This window comes from Hyperoodon ampullatus, assembly GCF_949752795.1.
Source record: "Hyperoodon ampullatus genome assembly, chromosome: 9".
In the NCBI taxonomy this organism is placed as follows: domain Eukaryota; kingdom Metazoa; phylum Chordata; class Mammalia; order Artiodactyla; family Ziphiidae; genus Hyperoodon; species Hyperoodon ampullatus.
The window spans coordinates 63,030,155-63,051,886 of NC_136922.1; the positions used below are offsets into that span (position 1 = coordinate 63,030,155).

General features: G+C 55.3%; 1 protein-coding gene across 5 annotated transcripts in view; it reads right to left on the bottom strand.

The window, feature by feature from the left end:
* The window catches only part of CRHR2 (corticotropin releasing hormone receptor 2), a gene marked incomplete at its 5' end in the record, with an annotated part of 43,116 nt that extends 22,274 nt beyond the window's left edge, over positions 1–20,842 (bottom strand). For 3 of the 5 annotated variants that reach the window (XM_079711336.1, XM_079711335.1, XM_079711334.1), the window contains 2 exons: positions 3,541–3,666; positions 3,828–3,930. In XM_079711336.1, the coding sequence (XP_079567462.1) occupies positions 3,541–3,666; positions 3,828–3,930 (229 nt within the window). Of the gene's footprint in view, positions 1–3,540; positions 3,667–3,827; positions 3,931–11,212; positions 11,307–20,755 lie in introns of those variants that run through there. The other 2 variants (XM_079711333.1, XM_079711332.1) reach the window with 2 other exon arrangements.
* Positions 20,843–21,732: the final 890 nt, after the last annotated feature.

The following is a 21,732-nucleotide window of genomic DNA, read 5'->3' on the forward strand; positions in this document are numbered from 1 at the left end:
CCCACACTTGCTACCTGTAGCTGTTAGCTAACCACACAAGAACTCCTGAATACCTTGTCTCCAGACCAAAGCACTAGCCTGGGCTTCCTCATCCGGCCAATTGCGTTCTCCATATCCTCACTCAGATGTCCCTCCAGCTCCTCAGACCACATATCCTCTACTGTGCTCAGCATTTTCCTAGTGTGGTCCCTGAATCCTCCCTCTTCCCTGTCTCATGCCAGTCTTGTCAGTTACAAATGCATCCATGCCCTCTTCTGCTCTCGCAGCCTCCACTTGACCTGGGTCAGTTACAGTAGCCTCCTAACCCCTCCTTTTGCCACCAGAGACTCTGTGCCCCAAAGCCGAGCTCCTCTGCTCACAAGCTCCCCTAGGCTCCCTCCTGCACCAAAGGTGAAGCCCTCTGCAATACCGTGCGTCATCTGACCAGCATCCATCCATCTGGTCTCATCTGCTTCTTTCTCCTCCTACCTGTGCTCCATAGAACACTGGCCAGTCCCGAGGCACAAAGCACGGTCCCCATCTCTTCCCCTAGACTTACTATACTTTCACCTACTAAAATCCCACCTGTCCTCAGAAGTCCAGCTCAGAGGCTAAACCCTCCCTGATCCTCCAGGGTGAAGGCATGAGTCTTTTCCTGTCCCTCTAAGCTCTTCTTGCAAACTGTCTCTCATGCATGCAGTGCTGCCCGGTGGTTAAGAGTGACAGCTGAGGGCTTCCCTGGTGGCGCAGTGGTTGAGAGTCCGCCTGCCGATGCAGGGGACACGGGTTCGTGCCCCAGTCTGGGAGGGTCCCACATGCCGCGGAGCAGCTAGGCCTGTGGGCCATGGCCGCTGAGCCTGCGCGTCCAGAGCCTGTGCTCCGCAACGGGAGAGGCCACAACAGTGAGAGGCCCGTGTACCGAAAAAAAAAAGAGTGACGGCTGAGGGAGCTGATTATAACCTTGAAAAACGTGACTTCATGTCTCTGAGCCTCAGTTTTCTCATCTGCAATATGGGCATAAGAGCAGTACATATCTCAGGGGGCCTTAGGGAGGTGGGGATGATGGGATTATTATGCAAAGCTCTCTCAGTGGTAGCTGGCACCTGGACCATGATCCACACTTGGTAGCTTTGTGGCCGATTCTCTGTGCTTAGCTGAGTGGACGAAAGTACACGAGAACTGTTGCCTACGCTTCTGTCCCATGCAGGCAATGCCCGCCCTCTAAAACATGAGGCTTCAGCAGGGGTCTGGCTGTAGTATAACAAAATTGGGCAGGAAGAGGAGCCGGGACCCTTCCTCCTCTTCCCCCAGGCTTCTCATAGGAGCTTTTTCCCTCCCCGTGTCCTTCTTTCTCCAGGAAAGATCCCACTGAAAAGGCAAACAGAGCAGGAGGAAGCAGTGGCTAGGAGGCAGGGGAGGAGAGAAATCAATCACCCCATTGCCATTGCCATTAGCTACCTTGGCTCTTCCCACTTCAGCCGCCACACTGGTTAATGGCAATGCTGCTTCTGCCCACATGCTTCTCCCATTCGCCAGCAGTCGGAGTGCAGGCAGCACTTTGGTGCAAATGAAGAAAATTGTTCATTAGCACCAGGGGCTAACTGGCACTACGTTTGCCAACCTCCGTGGCAACCTGACCTTTTTTTTAAGCTTCTCATTTGACGTGATGTTAGTGGTCTTGTACGTGCTGTGGCACCTCCTTTGGGAAGTCTTCTCGCCTCCCCTCCCCTCTTCCTCCTCATCCCATAGCCCCCTTGCACTCCCCAATCAGGGCATTTATCACTCTATATCCCTTTAGTCTATTGCAGTTGTGAGTGGGGGCCTCAATGCCAGTGCAGTGGCTGGCACATAGTAGCTGTTGAATAAACTGTGCTCAGCTTGGCAATGGAGAAGAGATTCAGGCCCTGTCCTCAGGGGCTCCAGGCTGGTTGGGGAGAGAGGGGACAGCTCAGGCTGTAGGAACCAGAGCAGAGCTGCCTCAGGTCCACAGGCCTTGGGGTGGAGGGGCCGCATCATCTCACTTAGCGCTTGGTCTCTGGGCTCAGACTAAGTCAGGGCCCCGGATCTCCACTGCCCCACCCCACACGGCTCACAAGATCCTAAAAATACAGTTTTATAATCTCAGGACTGGGAAGGAGCGTGGAAGCCATTCCTTCTGCTTGCACATCTCCTGGGTCAGGGACATCACCTCCTCCCAGGGAGGTTTGTTTTAATCATGGATAGGAAGTGTGGTCAGATGACGCAGAAATCTTCCTCAGCAGCCCCACTACCTCTCTCACTCCCTTCCATTAGAAGCACCACTGCCATTGGACTCCTCCAAGCACAGCTGTTCTCTGGGACACGAGAGCCCTCCACTGGTGCAGACAAGGGAATGCCGCTCAGCCTCAGATGCAGATGCTACGGTCTAGCCCTCTAACCATCTCTCGGGGTGAAGGCCTGAGTTTGGGCATGTGTGTGTGTGTGTGTGTGTGTGTGTGCGCGTGCGCGAGTGAGGTGACAGGGGAGCTGTGCCACTATTCAGACACACATTCAGAGACAGATTGCTACGATGTTTCCAGGATGAGGGGCTTCCGACAAACAGATACCCTCCACTCTTGCCCAGCGTCTCAGAAGGCTCTTTGCTAGTGGGGCGGGGCTGGAAATGTGAGTGGCTGTTCAGGGTGGGCTGGTGATGCTGCATTCCACAGCCTCACAAGACACTCCCACTTGGCTCCCATCAGACCTTCCACAGGGCATAGACTCAGGCACCCCCTCCCCTCCCAGAGCCCATCCGGAACAACCCCACCTGGATGCTGTGTGACTCCTGTAGCCTCTACTGCCGTCCTCCCCAGAGTGTCAAGCCAGCCGGTATTTGGCCAGGAGGAAGGAGAGCACAGGCTGTTCTCCCAGGGAGTGGGGGTGGGCGGTCCTGATTCAGACACCATGCGTTACCTGGGTAGCAGGAGTAATGCTGACCACCGCCCCGGACTCACAGCCCAGAGGGCCAGTCTGGGATATCTGGGTAGGGAAGAGGCTACACCCCACACTCCGGCCCAGAGACGGCTACGCTTTGCATGCCCCCCAACACAAGCCTCACCCCATTTTTCCTGCCTCCTGCTCTCCTCCTCTCCCACAGTAGAGTCTGATCGTGGCACTCACCCTGGGGGTTGGGAACTTAGCCTATGCGTCCCACCCCTTCCCACCTCCCCGGGGAGATGGGCGGCGGACATTGGCTAAACAAAGAGACGCCCTAATGGAGAAACTTCAGGCACCAAGAGTATATAATGTGGGGGAGAGGTCTGTCCTCAAAAGGAAGGAAGTGTTTCCTTCTCCCCTTTCTGGGCTCTCAGCGCACTGGAGCACGGGAATCGTGGGCAAATCACTGCCTTACTGAGGTCTGAAGCTAACGGTGAGGTAGGAGCAGAGGGAGCGCCCACAGTATTATGTCTTTAACGCCGGTCGTAGGACGGTGCCACCACCCTCAGGTCTTCTACGCTGGGTCCGGAGCCCTCGCTACCCCCTAAACCGCCCTCCTGGGAGGCGGGTGCTGAACCCGCGGCGGAGGGTCCGGGGGACACTCACGGGTGGTGTTGTACTTGACGCCGTTGAAGTACTCGGGGCACTGCCTCTCCACCAGAGCTCCGGCCGCGCTCCGGGGCCAGCACGTCCCGATCTGGTCCAAGGTCGTGTTGCAGTAGGAGTAGGGACCTGGCGACGGGAGAGAGCAGAGCGGGGCTCAGAGGGGTTGCTGGGGGCGCGGGGCGCCGCAGGACGTAGGGCGCGAGGCGCTCGGAGCGCGGGGCCCTGGGCGCACCCAGCGACCCAGGGAAGGAGCCCGCGCCGACCCGATCAGCTCGCCTCCCGCCTACCCTCGGGGTCCAGGGGCAGCCCCCAGCCGTCCAAGAGCAGCTCTTCTGCCAGCTCCAGGCTGCAGTTGGCCTCCAGCAGGCTGTGGAGCAGTGCCGCGTCCATCGCGCCCCGGAGCCGCGCGCCGAGAGGGAGTGTGAGGGCGCGTCCGGCGTGGCTGCCACGGGCTGGGTTAGAGAGTGAGCGGCCGAGAGAGCGCAGGGTCCTAGCCCTGCTCGTCCAGCCCGACCTTCCGGACAGCCTCCGGATGCTGCGCCGGATCGCCCGGAGCTGCCAAGTCGGGACCTTGGCGGAGAGGAGCTGCAAAGCGCACGGAGCTGCCGGTGCACCCGCTAGGTCGCGGCCAATGGCGGCACCAGGGGGCGGGGCCAGGCGGCTCCTCTCGCCCTGGCCCAGGCTCCCGCCCCCGGCCCACCAGCCCTGCCCTGGGTCCGCCTTCTCAGGCCCCGGCAAGGTCCGGGGGAGGGTGGCGGGAATGGACAGTGTGGGCCTGGTGGGCGGAATGACCCGTCCGAGGATCGAGGCCCAGGGGTTGCATGGCGCAGCAAAGCGCGCCCGCCCGCCCGCCCGAGGAGTCAGAATCGGGTGGCTCGCCGCCTGACTTTCTCCTCCTTGAGCGAGGACACTGGAGGGGGCGACAGGGGGAGTGGCGAGTCCACGTGCAGATGTGCGCTCTAGAAAAGTCCCCTTAGCCTCTGGGAAGGAAGTGGATTGGAGGGGCTTCGAGGGAAGCAAGGGAGCCACTGAAGAGTCTAGTGAGATCAAATGGCCTGAATGGGTGCAGACCCGGACCAAGCCGTGGGGGCCGGGATAGAGAGGGACTTCGGGGAGTGCCAGCCCTGGTGAGGAGGAACTGGAGAGAGGAGTAGGTGGGTGGCTTCCAACAGGAGCCAGGAGGCAGGGGTAATGCCAGGGCTCCCGCTTGGGTGACTGGGGGCGGGGTTGGTGTTGTCATTTAATGACATGGAAAAGTCCAGGGGAGAATCTGGCTGAAATTATCTGGAGGATTTCAAACACCCGGGTCTTACTGCCCTGGGTTTCAGAGGGAATAAAGTGAGAAGTGAGACCCTCTCTTCCTCTTGGCTTGGGCAGGGCTGCCTGAAACTGGTTCCACACCAGTGTGTGTGTGTGTGTGTGTGTGTGTGTGTGTGTGTGTGTGTGTGTGTGTGTGTGTGTAGGAGAGATCAGACCCCATAGCAAGTGTGAAGGAGCTAAAAACCTTTATTTGGAATTTGCCTAGGCCCCTCAGGACTGCCTGCTCCATAATTCCCTGTGGTTCCACTCTGAGTGCCTAGGCCAGGCCCACTGCTCATGCCTGCTGAGTGGGGGGATCTGCGCTCAAGAGACAGGGCCTGGGGTGTTGTTCACCCCCTCAGTCTCTACTCTCTCTGTCTCTGTCTCTACTCTCTACGCATTTTACCCCAATTCTCACCCTCTCTTCTGGGGCAGTTTCTCCATCAGTGAAATGTTCTTAGAGGCCCCTCCCAGCCCTGACAATCTCTGGTTCTGAGTTATGAGATGCAAAGGCAGATGTACAAAGGAAGATGTACATGTGTGTGTGAGTGTATGTGTTTCTATCTTCAGAGGGCGGGGAGAGCTGGGACCCAGTCCCAGCTGGGCTGGAAGCCCCAGGGGAGCTAGACCTATCCTTTCTTGCCATCCTCCACTGGGAACAAAGCTGCCAGAGAAGGCTGAGAGCACCCTGAGGCAGCATTATGCCCTGAGCAGGGAGAGGAGAAGAGGCAGGCTGGGCTGCCTTTGTGGGCTCCAACCTCACCAGCCTCCATATAAATGCAGCTGTCACTGCCCAGGCAGGGTCAGGGAGCACTGAGACCAGGGCTGAGCACAGTAATCTCTCCAGGGCCAGCTGATTGGCAGGCACAAGGTGCAGACCAGCCAGCCGGGTCTGTCTTCTGCCTTTTGAATGGACAGAGCCCTTGGCTCAGCTCGGGCAGCTGCAGAGGCAGAGGTCCCTTAGTGTCCCTAATAACCAGTGCCAGGAGCAGGTGAGGATCAGTTGAGTCCCAACTTCAACCCTAGGCAGAGTCCCGTTGCCAGTCCCAGGCTGAGATTCGGCCCTGGTCCCAGACTGAGCCCTGCCCCACAGGGTCACACATAGGCTACAGTGTGGCTGGCAGGATCAGCCCATTTCTTCATTGGGAATTAGTCTCATTCATGCACAAAGGAGGGCTCTCCACACACTGATTCCAGCCCAGGGGGAAAAGGAGAGATCAAGCTAAGTTATTAGCCTGTTCATCACCAGAGCCACAGCACAGGAAAAGCAGCTATCTCATGGGGTGGTGAGTGCCCCGTGACCATAGGCCAAGGATTTAATCGTCTCACACGAAGAATGGAAGGTTGGGGTTTCCCTGGTGGTGCAGTGGTTGAGAGTCCGCCTGCCGATTCAGGGGACATGGGTTCGTGCCCCGGTCCGGGAGGATCCCACATGCCGCAGAGTGGCTGGGCCCGTGAGCCATGGCCGCTCCGCTGAGCCTGCGCGTCCGGAGCCTGTGCTCCGCAACGGGAGAGGCCACGGCAGTGAGAGGCCCGCGTACCGCAAAAAAAAAAAAAAAAGAATGGAAGGTTGGCCTGGGTGACCTGGACTGCTCTTAACTGGGACAGCACATGTGATATAGGTTCCTCTGGGAAGTGACCATTTCAGGGGCAGAGGCAAAGTTCATTCTGCATCTTGACGGGACAGTCAAGGCCTGAGCACAGGCCCACAGACCTGAGGTCCCCTGGTTTCCAGGATGCAGGGCCATTTCGTCATGGAGTTTATTATCATAGGTATGACTGTCTGTTATTCTAGATGTGAGAGAGGAAAATGAAAAAAGGAGCGGCTCTGGAACAAATTGATTTTACAGCTCAGTTTAGTGTCTGCAAATAGGTAAACGAGGAAGATATTGTAAAGAGCGAAAACTTTCCTCACTTAGATTAAAGTCAACTACAATTAATAAAGTCTGGCACGTTTTGCTAGCCAAGGAAGCAGAGGTGGGTGGGAGGTCCCTGGGATGGAGGTGAGCTCCCAGGCCAGGCATTGGGGCAGCTGTATTTGGGACAGTCTGTGTGCCCCCAGTCTGGTGGGACAGGTTGCACATAAGTTCAGGGAAGTGTGACAGGTGCTGGGGAAGATACCTGGGTGTCATGAGCAGAGTGGGGGTGGGTCAGGTGCCTCTGGCGCACCTCTGATGTCAGCTGCAATGGCAGTGGATGGTCCTCCAGTGCACAGCCTAACACGGGATAGGCGTGCACAGCACAATGGAAAAACACACGTTGTCTCGCACAGTCGCGTGTCTGCACAGCACACACACGTTCTCTCACTCATCCCACCACCCATCAAACATCAGCTGGAAAAGAGGATTTGACAGGACAGAGTCTGCCTTTGCATGTCTGATGGGGCTGTGCTCTGTCAGGCTGAAGAGACAGGGAGTATGCAGGGCTGGGACGGGTTGTGGGGTTCACTGCAGTTACAGTGGGACTGCTGAGGACACGGAGGCTTGGGAAAGGCCAGAAGGTGCCCCTCTCTTGCCCTGCAGCACTGGGGACAGTGCCCCCGGCCAGGCCAGATACTCCTTCCCCATCCTACCCCACTCCACGTTGGCACAGGGGAGATGGCCTGGTGTCTTCAGGTTGAGCCTTGGGATCAGGCTTCAGGCCCCTGGCAACCGTCCAACCCTACACTGTCATTTACAGATGGCCAAAGGGAGGCCCAGAGGAGGAAAAGGAACTTCCTCTCCACTGGCTCCCAGGCCATCCTCATCTCCACAGCAGACTGGGCTCCTTGTCTCCCTCACTGGGGGAGGAAGTGATTTCTCTAAGATCGTGTGACTTCTCACAAGAGCGGCTCCCCATTGCCCTCGGGACAGAGCCCAGCTCTTTAGCTGCAAACAACATTCTTCATGATTATCTATTCCCCATCCTCTCGCCCTTCTCAACTTGAGACGCACTTTGGAACAACTCGCCATTCCCTGGGGAACTTCCCTACCTCTGTACCTTCGCATGTGCCATTCCCTCTGCCAGGAATGCCCTTACCGCTGTGCTCCAGTTAGCCTAGCCGACTCCCATTCACCCTTCTAACGTTCAGCTTAGCCCTCACCTCCTTTGTCTTGTCTGGGTGGGTGGCCCTTCTCCGTGCCTCCGTCTGCTGGGTGCTGGTCGATATCACAGCAAGGTTGTTGGTTTTTCTACTGTGACTCCCAGAGGGCAGGGCTGGTCATGTTCACTAAGCAGTCCCCAGCACCCATCAGAATGCTCCAGGCCTGTGCTCAGTGAGTCACCACTGAAAGAACAAATGCCCTGGCAGCAGCCCTGTCTCCCAGACCAAGGTTCTCTTCCCATTTGACCAGCCCTGGGGTGTGTGTGTGTGTGTGTGTATTGGATTAGGGAGTTATTTCAAGGAATCCTTGATTCCATCTGGATCCTTATATTGCCTGTGGACTGAAAAAATAATATGCCTTACAACTTACAATATATGCTCTATTAGATTCCTCTGCGATGAACAAAACAGAAATAATCCACTTAAAGCCTGCCTTAAGTCTCTTGTGATTATGCGTTTTTCCTTTATTTGGACCTCAGGGGCATGCATTTTAATTGATCAGAGTCTTTGAATCATGATCTCTTGTCATCATTAGCCCATATATGGCCCAACTTTATTCTATTTTAGTCTTTTCTTTTTTGGAAGTTTGTACGTAGTAGCACATATAAGGAATCTATTGCCCAATCCAAAACTAGATCATTACCAATCACTTACAAATTTATCTATATACCCCTCCCTCAGAGGGAACATTCTTTTGAATGTTGTGTTTATCATTCCTTTGCTCTTAGTTTTTTCAGTTTTATCGAATGAATATATGTCTAAACAATAGGTTGTTTGCTTCTACTTGTTTCTGAACTTTGTTAGTCAATATGCATTTTCTCAATCAGTGGACACCTAAAAGGAGATCCCTACCACGTGGGGACCTGAGAAACTATTCCTGAAGTCCGAGGGCATCCTAACAGCCTGCATGTCCCACCGCAGGGGCATGGTTAATGAAGGATGATGCATCCCCACGGTGGCTGCTAGGCAGCACCACAGCAACGTGGTGGATGAATAATTAATGACACAGGGAAATGTTCACTCTGAATTACAACAGGAAAAAGCAGGTTACAAAACTGTAGACACAGGATCATTCCAGTTTTGTGGAAAAAAGAAAAAACATGAGGCTCTATGGTTTGATAAACTTCTGGTGGATGTAAACATTATAAAAAATTCCTGGGTTGTGGGATAAAGAGTATCGTCTTCTTTGTTTTTTTTTCTTTTTTTTTTTGCGGTACGCGGGCCTCTCACTGTTGTGGCTTCTCCCGTTGCGGAGCACAGGCTCCGGACGCGCAGGCTCAGCGGCCATGGCTCACGGGCCCAGCCGCTCCGCGGCATGTGGGATCCTCCCGGACACTGGGGAACGAACCCGTGTCCCCTGCATAGGCAGGTGGACTCTCAACCACTGCGCCACCAGGAAAGCCCTGGAAAAAATATTTTTAAAACCCAAAGAAGGGCTCCCCTGGTGGCGCAGTGGTTGAGAGTCCGCCTGCCGATGCAGGGGACACGGATTCGTGCCCCAGTCCGGGAGGATCCCACATGCCGCGGAGCGGCTGGGCCCGTGAGCCATGGCCGCTGAGCCTGCGCGTCCGGAGCCTGTGCTCCGCAACGGGAGAGGCCACAACAGTGAGAGGCCCGCGTACCGCAAAAAAAATATATATATATATATTTTTTCCAAATTAAATATATGTAATATGTATTCCACTTATAAACAGATGGATGATATTACAAGTCAAGCAGGGCAGAGCTCGTGTTTGGAGAGGCTGGGACTCTCTCCACTAGGCTCAGAGGTGGGGAGGATGCGTATCACCTGCCAGGAGTCACGGGGAAGGCGAGGGTCCATGCCACACACTGAGCAAAGAGGGAGGGCAGGGAGAAGGTGGTGGATTTGCTACAAACAGGTGTTGCCTCTGAGAGCAAAGAGCTCTGGCGAGGGGAGGGTGGGAGCTCTCCTGAAATGGGGGGGCCTCCATTTTTTGCCCGATGGCTGCTTGACACGCTGGTGTAGCCATGGTCTCTCTTTCAACCTTCACAGTAAGCCTCTGAGGTCGACTTTGACCAATTTTTAACAGATGAGGAAACTGAGGCTCAGATGTTACAGGCTGAATAGTGTCCCCCAAATCCATATGTTGAAGCCCCAATCCTTAATACACCAGAATTAGACTGTATTTGGAGATAGGTTCTTTAAAGAGGTCATTGCTTTAAAATGAGGTCATTAGGGTGGGCCCTAATCCAATGTGACGAGGGTCCTTGTAAAAAAAGGAGAATAGGACACAGACGCACGCAGAGGGAAGCCCATGTGAAGACACAGGGAGAAGACGGCCATCTACCAGCCAAGGAGAGAAGCCTCAGAAGGAACCAAATCTGTTGACACCTTGGTCTGGGACTTCTAAGGTCCAGAATCATGAGAAAATAAATTTCTGTTGTTTAAGCTACCCAGTCTGTGGTATTTTACAGCAGCTCAAGCAAATTAATACAGATGGGTTGGCTGACTCATCCAGGGTCACAAAGTTGTTAGGTGGAAGAGCTAGGATCCAGACTTGGGTCTGTCTAACCCTAACACCTGAGCTCTCGGCCACTCCACTGTTTAGGAGGGCAGACAACAAGGTTTTCCTCTTTATGCGTGACTCGGGCTGCGTTTGGTGCTGGGTCCCAGTTCTGACCAGCACCCTTGTCTCCTTGTGTTCCGGCAGTAGCTCCAGATCCCAAGGGCACCCACAGCCCTCCTCCTTCCTTGCTGCTTCTGTGGATGCAGCCCTGAGAAGGCCAGGACACTGTGCGGGGCCTTGGGGACATCTTTCCAGAGCCCGTTGAGGCCCGGGGCTCTTCTGAGTTAGCTCTGCAGTGGCTAACCCTGACTCTGAATCAGCCTCCAGGAAACTCTAAGGGGTCAGAACTCAGGGTCCCAGCTGCTACTTCACAGGTTCTTACCAGGAGGTAACACCTGTAGCCACAGGAACGGGAGAACGTGTTTTACACCTTCTGCCGGTCTTGCCGGAGTTTGAGAGCAGCGAGGTGCCCCCTCCTCGGGCACCTGAATGCCAGGCCAGCCAGCTTCCTTGGGTGTAGACGCAGGGAGCCGGGAGCTGGAGGATGACTCCCGGCCAAGTTCTTCATCATCGGTGAAGGACCTGAACCCCAGTGGGGAAGGGGCTGCCCAAGGACAGACACAAGGCCCGGGCCTGGAAGCCAGTCACCCTTCACCACCTGCTGAGCTGGGGCTGGCCCGGGACAGCCCGCTTCTCCCCCAGGCCCTGGGCCCACCCCCAGCTTCCGGGGTCTGCCGCCGGTGGTGGCAGGGGGCTGGCATACCTGAGAGGTTGGTGAGGGTCATGACTGCGTGGCAGTACTGTTCCAGTAGCATCCACATGGGCTGGTCTCTGGGTGCCTGGCTGGGCCCGGCCGCCTAGAGGACAGGAAAAATGAGGGTCAGGCCCTGGCTAGACAGTGACAGCACATGTCTGCCTGTTCCCCACCCCACCCCGCCTCGTCCTGTCACTCATCCCTTACCCCTCTACTGTACAGAGGAGAAAACAGAGGAGGGAAATGCCCAAGGCCACACAGCAGAACAGCAGCCTGGCCAGACCTGGAACCCTGAAAAGGCCTTAGAAGTGATCTAGTGCATCTTGGCTCCCAAGGGAAGACTAATGCTCTGTCCATCCCTTGGCCCCCAAAGGTCTCTTCTTCCAGATGGGATGTGCCCTGTGTCCTTCTGTCAGCAAAGCTGGGGTGGGGGTGTCCACCAGCCCTTCGTTTCCCCAGCAAACATTTGTACTGTGTCTACTGTGTGTCAGGCCCTGGCTGGGGGACATGGTGTCCTCAGGGTAGTCCCAGGCCAGGTAGGGATCCCCTAGACTTGGAAGGTGCAGAAAAGAGGGGAGAAGAGTAGATGATTTGACTTTGTTTCCCTGTCATACAGGTAAACAGGCAGTTACAAATGTTAACACATGGGACTCCTAACTTGGACTTGGGAAGACAGGGGAGGCTTCCTGGAAGAGGTGGCACTTTGGAGGCAACCAGATGGGTGAGTAGGGGAAAAGGAAGGAACCACTGTGCCAATGTGAGCACTTGCCAGGAAACAAATGTGATTGTTGCGACAACGGCAATTCCATCCAAAAGACAGAAACCATCTAGGATCCCATCTCCTGAAAAAATCATGAGGGAGTGCTGGATGTAGAGTGACAAAGTAGATGTGGTTATCTCTGCCCTTCAGGGGACCATCTTCTGGAGGGAAAGATGGTTGGGTAATCAACTTGTTACAGTGTCTACAATGTGCTGAGAAGGAATAAGGTAGCATCACAGAGGGGGTCATGCTGATGTGGGCTTTGAAGGTTGAGTAGGAGTTTGCCCAGCTGATAAGGGTGGGGCCAGGAAAGGCATCCTAGATAGAGAGCAAAACATGTTCAAAGGCAGAGAGGCTGGGAAGTGCATGGTGTGAAACTGAACAAAAGCAATGCCCTCTAAAATTCTAACCCTTGTTTCCCATTTTTCCAAGACCATCACTTCTCTTACCTTGTGGCCAGTGCGTGCGCACACGTGCACTTGCACATGTGTAAGCAAGATGACTTTTTTTTCTTTTTTAATTTATTTGGTTGCACCAGGTCTTAGTTGCGACAGGCAGGCTTACTTAGTGGCAGCATGCATGTGGGATCTAGTTCCCTGACCAGGGATCGAACCCCCGCCTCCTGCATTGGGAGCACAGAGTCTTAACCACTGCGCCAACAGGGAAGTCCCACAAGACGACTTTTGCACGTCCCCCCAACACCGATATTCCTGATCCTGGGATTCTGGAAGGCACTGCCCCACTAGTGGGCAGCCCCTCCCCGTTCTCCTGCCTGTCAGATATTTCCACCCTGGCAGCTGGGTCAATGTTTGCCCCAGGATGTCCCCGGGACCAGAGCCCAACAGCCCTCAAACATCACGTTCCCCATGTCGGGCTCAGTCCATTTCCTGTGCTGGGGCTAGAGGCTGCATGCTCAGCGTCACCACACCGACCTGGAGCCCCTAATTAATGACCCCGTTCGGTCAGGTGGGAGAGCCGAGGACGGCACAGCCACCACTTACAGGCACTCACTGCACCTGGGTTCTGCCAACTGTCTCCACAGGGCTGGAGGCAGGAGGAAGTGCTGGGAAGCAGAGGTGCTGTGTGTGAGATTAGTGTGTGTGCAAGGCATGTGTGCAGGGTGTGTATATGTCTGTGTGGGGTGTGTGGTTGTGTGTGAGAGTAGTATGTGTACAGTGCATGTAGTGTGTGTGCGTCTGGCTGCTGTGAGGGGCTTCCTGAGCCATCAGCCGGGAGCTCTGGCCACTTGGCCTGCAGGACAGACACTGGGGGCCATGGCCTTGCTCTTCACATATCCCAGGGCTGCTACCTGCCCACCTCACCCTTGGCAGAGAGCCACCTGCCAAGGGTGAGGTGGGCTGGGGAGGGGACACTCTGGGTCCTGGGAGTGTTCTGATGCCCCACCCTCAGCTGGGTCAGGGGAGAGTGTGGGCCCTAAGCCCAACCCATCCCCCGTTCCCATCCCCCTTCTCTTCGTTTGAGAAGCAGCTAGTACGCTCTCTCTGGGGGCAGGGGGGAGGGCTGAGTTCCTAGTGAGCCACCAGCCTCTGGAAGTCATGGTAGAGGCAATGCTCAATGCAGAGGCGTGTGGTGTTGATGGTGGACTCTGACCAACCAGATTCTGCATCTTAGATGCAAGCTCCTTTTCTCAAAGCCCCCAGTGGCCACACTGTGGCCCCATCACTCAGGCATCTCATGTTCAACTTTGGGAGGGTCTGAACACTTGGCTCTGAGCTCATGGACGGGGCGGCCAGGCATCCTGTGCCAGGACTCAGGCACTGAGTGGGGCTGTCCTTGTATCAGTTGCTGTCATCTGAGGCTGTGGCTGAGTCTTCTTGCTGAGCAAAGCAGGGGGCACTGGCTGCCGTGCTCAGTATTGATGTGTGCTGTTCAAGCCTGGGCAAAATGGGCGAGCAGATCAGAAGTGGTTGTGAAATAATTCCCAAGTCTGGGCTCCATCTCCAACTCCTTCTCCACTGGTTGAATAAGCTGGCAAAGCCAAAGATGTTCATTCTCTTCAAGGGGGCTGGTTGGGTGGATTTGACTCAGTTCAAACCTGCAACATACCCTGGAGGTGCCCATTTTGGACAGAGCCGCTGCTGCTAACGGTGGTGGGTGGGTGGGGGAGGGGCGGGCAGGGAGGAGGAAGGAGAGACCGGTGCCCTCAGAAAGCCCACAGTGGGCCAGGGAAAGCAGAGACACAGCCATGAATAATTATCCCCAAGGCCCGGGTGATGAGCTCTCAGAGGCAGCAGACTGCGAACATGCCCATGTTCAGGGCTCTGGGGATGTTGCTTCTCAGCTCTGTGGCCTTGGCCAAGTTACTTAAATTTTTTGAGCCTTGGCCTCCTCCTTTAAAATGGGGATAATACAAACCCCATGGGGCTCTGGTGTGCATTAAACAAATTACTGACTGTCAAGAGCTGCTACATAGAAGACACGTGTTACATGGTGGCTCTTGTCAAGGACTTTAGGAGGAGTACAGTTAGGGAGCTCAGTAATGGGGGGTTCAGACCTCATTTGGGGGAGTCCCACAGCCCAGTTCAAGCCCTTCTCCTCTAGAAAAGCCTCTTAGAAACCCCATGCAGCCAGCATGGCTCCCCCTCTCAGCCCTCACCAGCCCTCCCGTGTACAGTGGCCCCTGAAGACGCACCTGCACCTCCCTCACTGGGCTCACTGCTCAGCAGTGCTCAGTGGATGCTGGGTGAGAAAACTGCACATGGAAGCTGAGTCCAGGAGGATGGAAGGACTTGGTCCAAGGTAGCATGAAGGGTAAGAAGAGCAGAAAGAAATTCCGGGGCAGGAGCTGAGCGAGCAAAGGCTCAGAGGCAGGGAAGCACAGGGCCTGCTCAGGAAGCAGCAAGCCTCTGGTTTGGGGATGCTATTAAGAGGACAGAGGGTGGGAAAGAGGCTTCTTGGATGTGAAGTCAGCATTTACTATGTGCTAGACACAGCTCTAAATGCTTCAGGGCAGCCCATTTAATCCTCACCACAGCCTCTGAGGTGGCTGTGAATGACCCCATTTTACAGGTCAGGAAACTGAGGCCCAGAGAAGCGAAGTCACCTCCCAAGGCCACATAGCGGGTAAGGGGCTAAGGCAGGACTGTTCAGACAGTCTGGTAGGTCCCGAGTTGGTCAGACACACACTGAAGAGCTGGTCCCGTGTGAGGGGGTGAAAGTCTGGGGTCCGCAGGTGCTGGGAGGAGCCCAGCTCCAAAGAAGGGTGAGTCAGAAGCAGATCTCACCAGTGGAGTGGGGGCCTGGGGGCAGAGAGCTAGGTCATGGGAGGAGGGGAGGGAGACCCAGCCAGTCTGGCAGGGCCTTGCTCAAGGGAGACAAGAAGTCTGGCTTCTAGAACTGACTCTGAGCCACCTGAAGACCCCATTGTCTCTCTTTTGTGGGGGACACCTTGGACTTCTGTACTGATCAGTGCTTGGCTGTCACAGGGGCAGAGAGCTGCCCCCCACCCCACCCCGCCTCAGCCCCGCCCCATGAGGCTACAGGCTGCTGGAGCTCAGGGCCCATATCTGTCTGCTTCACATCTGGGTCCCCAGTTCCCAGTCCAGAGCCTGGCATGTAGCGGGTTCTCAATAAATGTTTGTTTGGATGAGACCATGGCCCCCTCGGCCAGGGAGAGCTGCACCCCTACCCCCAATTCTGGGAACTCAGTTCTGGGCTTTTCCTGCTTGTCAGGTAGCCTTCTTTCTGAATTCTCCCTTTGAGGACACCCCGGGTCCAGCCTCTGTGTGCCTGGAGTTGGAAGTCCTCCCTTATACAGGGCAAGGGAGAGGCCCTGGCAGGGGGAGCCAAGACAAGAGAGCCAGCTGTTCTTCCTCCACCTTGGGCCCTGTCCAGGCAGAACCTGGGGCCCAGGCGCCAGGCGGGCCTCAAAGGTGCCACCTCCCTGGAGCCGGGGGTCTGGCCCAGCCTTGTGCTCCCTCCTGGCTTGGCGACAAAGCTTCCTCTAAATTTAGCTGCTGGTCTAAGCCTGGGAGAGTTGGGACCACAGGTCCTGCAGCCAGGCTGCCAGTACTGGACAGGAACGGGGTGAGCTCCCTCCCTGCCTTCTCCCTCTCTGCCCAAGGTCAGAGAGGACTCCTCTGGAGTGTGTGTGGGGGGGTTCCTCCCCAGTGTTTTCTTTCATTCACTGGTCTCACTGAGCCTGAGCGAGGAACAGAGGAAGGAGAAACTCAGGCCCTACCCGGGGGAAGGAGGAAGAGATGGGGACACTGAAGACGGGGTATGGGGAGGAGGGAAGGAGGGGCAGAAGAGAGGGAGGAAAGGGGGAGGGATGGGGCGTGAGGAGGCAGAGTCTGCGCCCTGAGCAGACACAGCCCAGACAGTACTGGAGCTGCGGTGGCCTGAGGCAGAGGGTGAGGGACTGGCAGTCAGATGAAGGAAGTAGGTAATTGTTTTCTGGAGTATCCGAGCAGGCTTCCTGGAAGGGGAGACTTTTTAGCTGCTCAGTTCTAACTTATTAGCTGCCGGGACCTTGAGTGAGGGCCCCAAGAGCCCGCAGCAGCTTTCCATAGGGCTCTCCCTATCCTGAGTGTTCCAGCAGTTCCCTCTTTCTAAGATGTCCCACTATCCCATCTAGTCTGAATCCAGCCACCAACTTGCCTGGAGAAACTTCCAGGTCTTTCCTCGGCATGCGTTCTCTCTCATCTCAGAAAGCCTGTGGCTCCCTCTAGCCTCTGTCCCTCTTCTCTGACCTCGGCCAAGCCCTGGGTCCTGCATACAGATGTCTGAGGGAGCAAGGCGGGAGGGAAGGCAGGAGCTGGCCTGCGAGAGGTCCTACAACAGGTCACGAGGCCTAAAATCTCCTTAATGATCAACTCACCTAATATCCAGTTTGCCTAAAAGTCACCTCTTTCTGATTTGTTTTGGCATCTGAGTGTCTTACACTTTCGTGAAGGGAAGGGAATATGGAGTCAGGCTGCCTGGTTTGAATCCTGGCCCTGCTACTACCAGATGAGTGACCTTGGGCACATGACCTTGCCTTAGCTTCTTCATCTGTCAAATGGGGATATTGATGGTCTTATGCCTTAGGGTGGTTGTGAAGCTGAAAACAGGTAATGTGTGTCAGAGCTCAGAACAGTACCAAGCATGTGGTAAGTCCTGTGTAGATACTAAACAGAATTAAAAAAAAAAAAGCTTATTGGATAATATATCCCTCCCTCTGGCAGATTTGAAATGATATCTTAAAAAATTAGAATTTTGGGGCTTCCCTGGTGGCGCAGTGGTTGAGAGTCCGCCTGCCGATGCAGGGGACATGGGTTTGTGCCCCGGTCTGGGAAGATCCCACATGCCACGGAGCGGCTGGGCCCGTGAGCCATGGCCACGGGGCCTGTGCGTCCGGAGCCTGTGCTCCACAATGGTAGAGGCCACATCAGTGAGAGGCCCGCGTACCGCAAAGAAAAAAAAAAAATTAGAATTTTGAGTAAAGTGACTTATGACTGACTGAGGAGTCCTAAAAATGACTAAAATTAGATAAAGTAGAAAATGATAGCTAAAGGAATACAGAATAGTCCCATAATTCATAAAGTGCTGCAAATCTGAGACTTACTAGGAATACGAAATTAAATAGGCAGACAGACAAACTGGTTTTTTAAAAAAATACTAAAACAGCAACAAAATGGCAGAAACAGAGACTAAATTAGCTGATTAGGTTAGAAAACTCTCAGAGAGTAGTTGAATTTGGGGGAAGAGTTATTAGATGAATTAGCTTCTGGTAAATGGCCCTTGAGTCCCCTGCCCTCAACCCTCTACAGACCCCGGGTGTGTGTGCAGGGTCCTGGCCTTGGTTTTGGGGAGAGCTGTGTAGGTTAGGGGGGTGTCCAGGCTTCTGGAATTTGGGCCTTCCGCCTTTGTTGAGCCTTCTCAGGACAGACAGCCCCACCAGAAGCAAGAACCTGGGGCAAGAGACCACAGAAGTGCTGTTCTAAGGCCCTGGCGGGGAGCACCTTGTTGCTCAAAGGTCCAAGGGGTTGGACCCAGACAAGACTTCTTGGGGTCTTCACAGAGGGGGAGGCAAGGTTAGAATCAAGGGGTTTGGAATCCAGCAGCCATATTTCTTAGCCTTACTCAACCTGCATTTCCGTCTGTAAATAACTGTCCCAACCTTCCCAGTGTTTTAGTAAAGGGCTTAGCATGGCACCCGGTGCCCAAGAAGCCTGCATGATTTCAGCACTGCTTCCCAACGTAGCTTCTCAAAGGCCTCGGAGGGCAACTGGTAGCACCAGGGTCAAGGCTTGGCTCCTGCAGGCTCTTGCAGTGCGGGCTGACCCAGGGTGTCCTCCCAACTCAACCACCAGCTGGAATTTTCACAACTGCATTTGAGATCAGGCCCCTCCCCAGCTTAGCGAGCCCTGAACTCCCTGTGCCCTTGGGATAGAAATCAGATCCCACCAGGACCCACCATGCCCCCTGGAGCCTCACACCATCTCTTCTCAGGGTTGGGACTCTGGAGCCTTCCTCCCAGCTTGCTCTTCCCTCAGCCTCCCTCTAGGACCAGCCCATCTCCGTCCCTGCCATCCTGCCCACCTCCTGCCAGACTTCCTCCCAATCCTGGCAGAGGCTCTTATACCTGCACACACTTGTTCTCAGTTCCCATGATCAGAGTTTGTAAATACACACTTAATTCTTAGCCGTTGTTTTCTTCGGCCAGTGGCTTCTTTAGGCTATCAACTTCATAGGGCAGGGGCCATGGGCTGGTGTTTTCACCCTTATGTCTTTACCATGCATGATCTTCCTTAAATACTGGCTGAATCAAGTATTATTGAATAAATGAGAGGGAGGGAGGCCAGACCCTCCTGGATCACCTTCCTTCCCCCCCCACCCGCTCCAGGTCACTTACTCTCTTTTCATAGAGAGCAGAAATCTCAGAATAGTTGGACGAGGACCCAGAAATAAATCCCATTACCACGAAGACCCAAAGCAAGGAAGCCTGCGCTTTGGGGCTAGAGAGACCACGGTCCTCTCTAGCTGGTTACGTGCTGAGTAACTTTGGGTGAGTAACTAGCCTCTAGTCTTGGGCCATCCGGGGAGCTAGGGGCAGGGTCTGGGCTGACTCTAAGAGGAGAGCAGACTGTTGCCTCTGAGGTCGCCAGTTCCGATGTCCCCGGTACCCAGGGTACCCTCTCAAAGACCCCTCAACCTGGCCGGGCTCTGGGGTAGCAACCAGAAACCCTCTCCATCCCACCAGCTTGGGCGGTTGGCATCATGGCCCCCAGAGAGGGATGGCTGAGGGGCCACCCTGGCTCTAACACCAACTGTCTTGAAGGCAACTATCCCCGGAACAAGTGCCAGGGGGCAGAAAGAGCTCAGAGCCCAGGACATCGGGAGTGGGAGGTGGGCAGGAGCGGGTGGTAGTGAACCCACTCCACAGCCTCCACCCATCCCTGCAATGTCGTTAAAAGGACCTGGCAGGTCTAGGGGCCATCTGCCCATCGGGGCACTGACCACACCTCAGCATGGTGCCCTCTCGTCCACCTGACCAGATCCCCTGGTAGGGCAGGGCCCCTAGTGCCTTCATCTCTGCTTACTCTGTGCCAGGCATGGTGCTCAGAGCTTTACCTGTACTATCTCAACTATTCCTCATGACAACCCTATTCAGTAAGCACCAAAATCATCCTCATTTTACCCAGGAGGAAACTGAGGCTGGGGAAATTTGAGTAGCCTGTCCAAGGTCACACACTAAGCAGCAAAGCAGGGATTTGATCAGGTCTGTCTGCAAAGCCACTTTGCCACAGACAGTGGACGCTCACTACCCATCTGTTGAATGAGTGTTGAATGAAGGAGTCCTCTGTGTACATATGGGGATGGGGCCAGGCATCCTGACCTCCAGCCTGGCTCTGTCCCTTGCACTGCATGGCCTCTGAAGCCTTTTAGTGTCATGGCTCTTCATGAAAAGTGTGGCCTAGGACAGGTCACCCTTCCTCTCCGAGCCTCAGTTTCCCCACCTGTAAAATGGGGAGAGGGTAAGAGGTAGATTCCTCTGACATCTGTTTCTGGAAATCACCCCCTCCTAGCCTCACCCCCACTTCTTCAGCTCTTCCTGTACAGCTCCTCTCCATCCCATCACCCTCGGCTCCTACTTGCAGACCCTGACTCTGGCCAGTGGGCACACCCACAGCTCTGAGAAACCCCTGGCAAGGCTGGTTCCCCCAAGTGCCCCCTCTGCCCCATTGCTCCTTTGATACTGAGGGCTGCCTGGTTTCAGGCACTGAGACAAGTGTGGGGACCGGGCTGTAGGAGACGGGGGACAGCTTTCTGGGGGTCCCTTGTGGGGAAGGGCCAGAACTGGGATGGGGTGAGGAAGGGACTTGAGGCTCCTGCAGGGGAGACGCAGCGGGATCTATGGGGGAGGTGACAGAGTGGACAGGGGACAGGAAATTTCTGGACCCGAGGAAGGGCATGTCCTAGACACTAGGGCGTCCCCCAGAATGCTCTGCTCCTCCACAAAGGCTTCCAGGTCCCATCCTAGCTGGTGTGAAGAGTTTCATCTCCCCTCCACTTGCCCCCTCATCCAGGTAGGACATCTCCATCCCATCACCGGGCACAGGGATCCCCAACCCCATCCCGGCTACCATGCCCTAAGACCTCCTCCATCCAACTCCTAACAGGGCTAAGTGAAACCGAGCCCAGTAACTGAGCAGTGAGACCCCCTACCGCCTCGCAGTCAGGAGAGCAAGGAGCTCCAGCTCCCGGCGCCCCGACCCTGCGAACAGATCCCCCCGCCCCGCGCCTCCCCGTCCCACGCCTCCCCGCCAGCCACCACTCCCCGCACTTACTCTGAGCAGAGGCGGCAGGAGGCAGAGCAGGCAGAGCAGCGGGTGCGGGGCGTGGAGAAGGCGCGGGGGCCCCGCGGGACCCCCCATGCCCTCAGCGGCTGCGGACCCGATCGCACCTCAGAGCACAGCGGTCCCGCCCTCCCCCGCCCCAGGCTAGAGCTGTGCGGGCCCCTCCCTCCCCAACGCGCCAGGCGGCCAAGGTATGGCCCTGGGCACGGGAAGGGGGGGTATTCTCCCCGCTCCACGCTCCGCAGTGACACCGCCCCACGGCCCGCCCCCTCCAGGTTATTTATAGCGGTGCTGGGTGGCAGCTTCTGCCCAGGCAGCCGGAGAGAACAGACTCTGCTTCCAGTCTGCAGGGAAGGGGTTAATGCCTTTCACCAGCCTGCCACCTTTGCCAGGGCTGTAGCTGCCCACGCTGGGGAGAGAGGAATTGAGAAAGGGAGGCGGGGGTCTTTGTGGTTTTGGCCAGAGCACAGAGTGAGCTGGGCGGTTCTCATCCCCACCAGGCTTCCCAGCCCTGCCGGCATCTTCTAATTGTCTGGGGAGCTTTTACCACACACCACTGCCCACTGGGACGATCGAAATTTGAACGTGGAGGCCAGATTAAATAATAATTCTGTGTCAGTGTTCAACTTCTCGATTTTGATAACTGCCCTATCCATAGGTAAGAGAAAATTCTTGGTCTTAGGGAGTAATATTTAGGGCTAAAGGGATACCATATCTTTAACTTATTTTCAAAGGGTTCAGAAATACACACACACATACACATACAAATACACATATAGAGAGAAAGAGAACAATAAAACAAGTGAGGTAAAATGTAAATAATTGGTAAATGTGGGCAAAGAGTATGTGGGTATACTTTGGATCATTCTTCCAACTTTTCTGTAAATTTGAAATAAAATGCTAAAAAAATATATCCAACAACAACAAAGGAACAACAACAACAAATGCGGCAATGCCAGACCCCACCC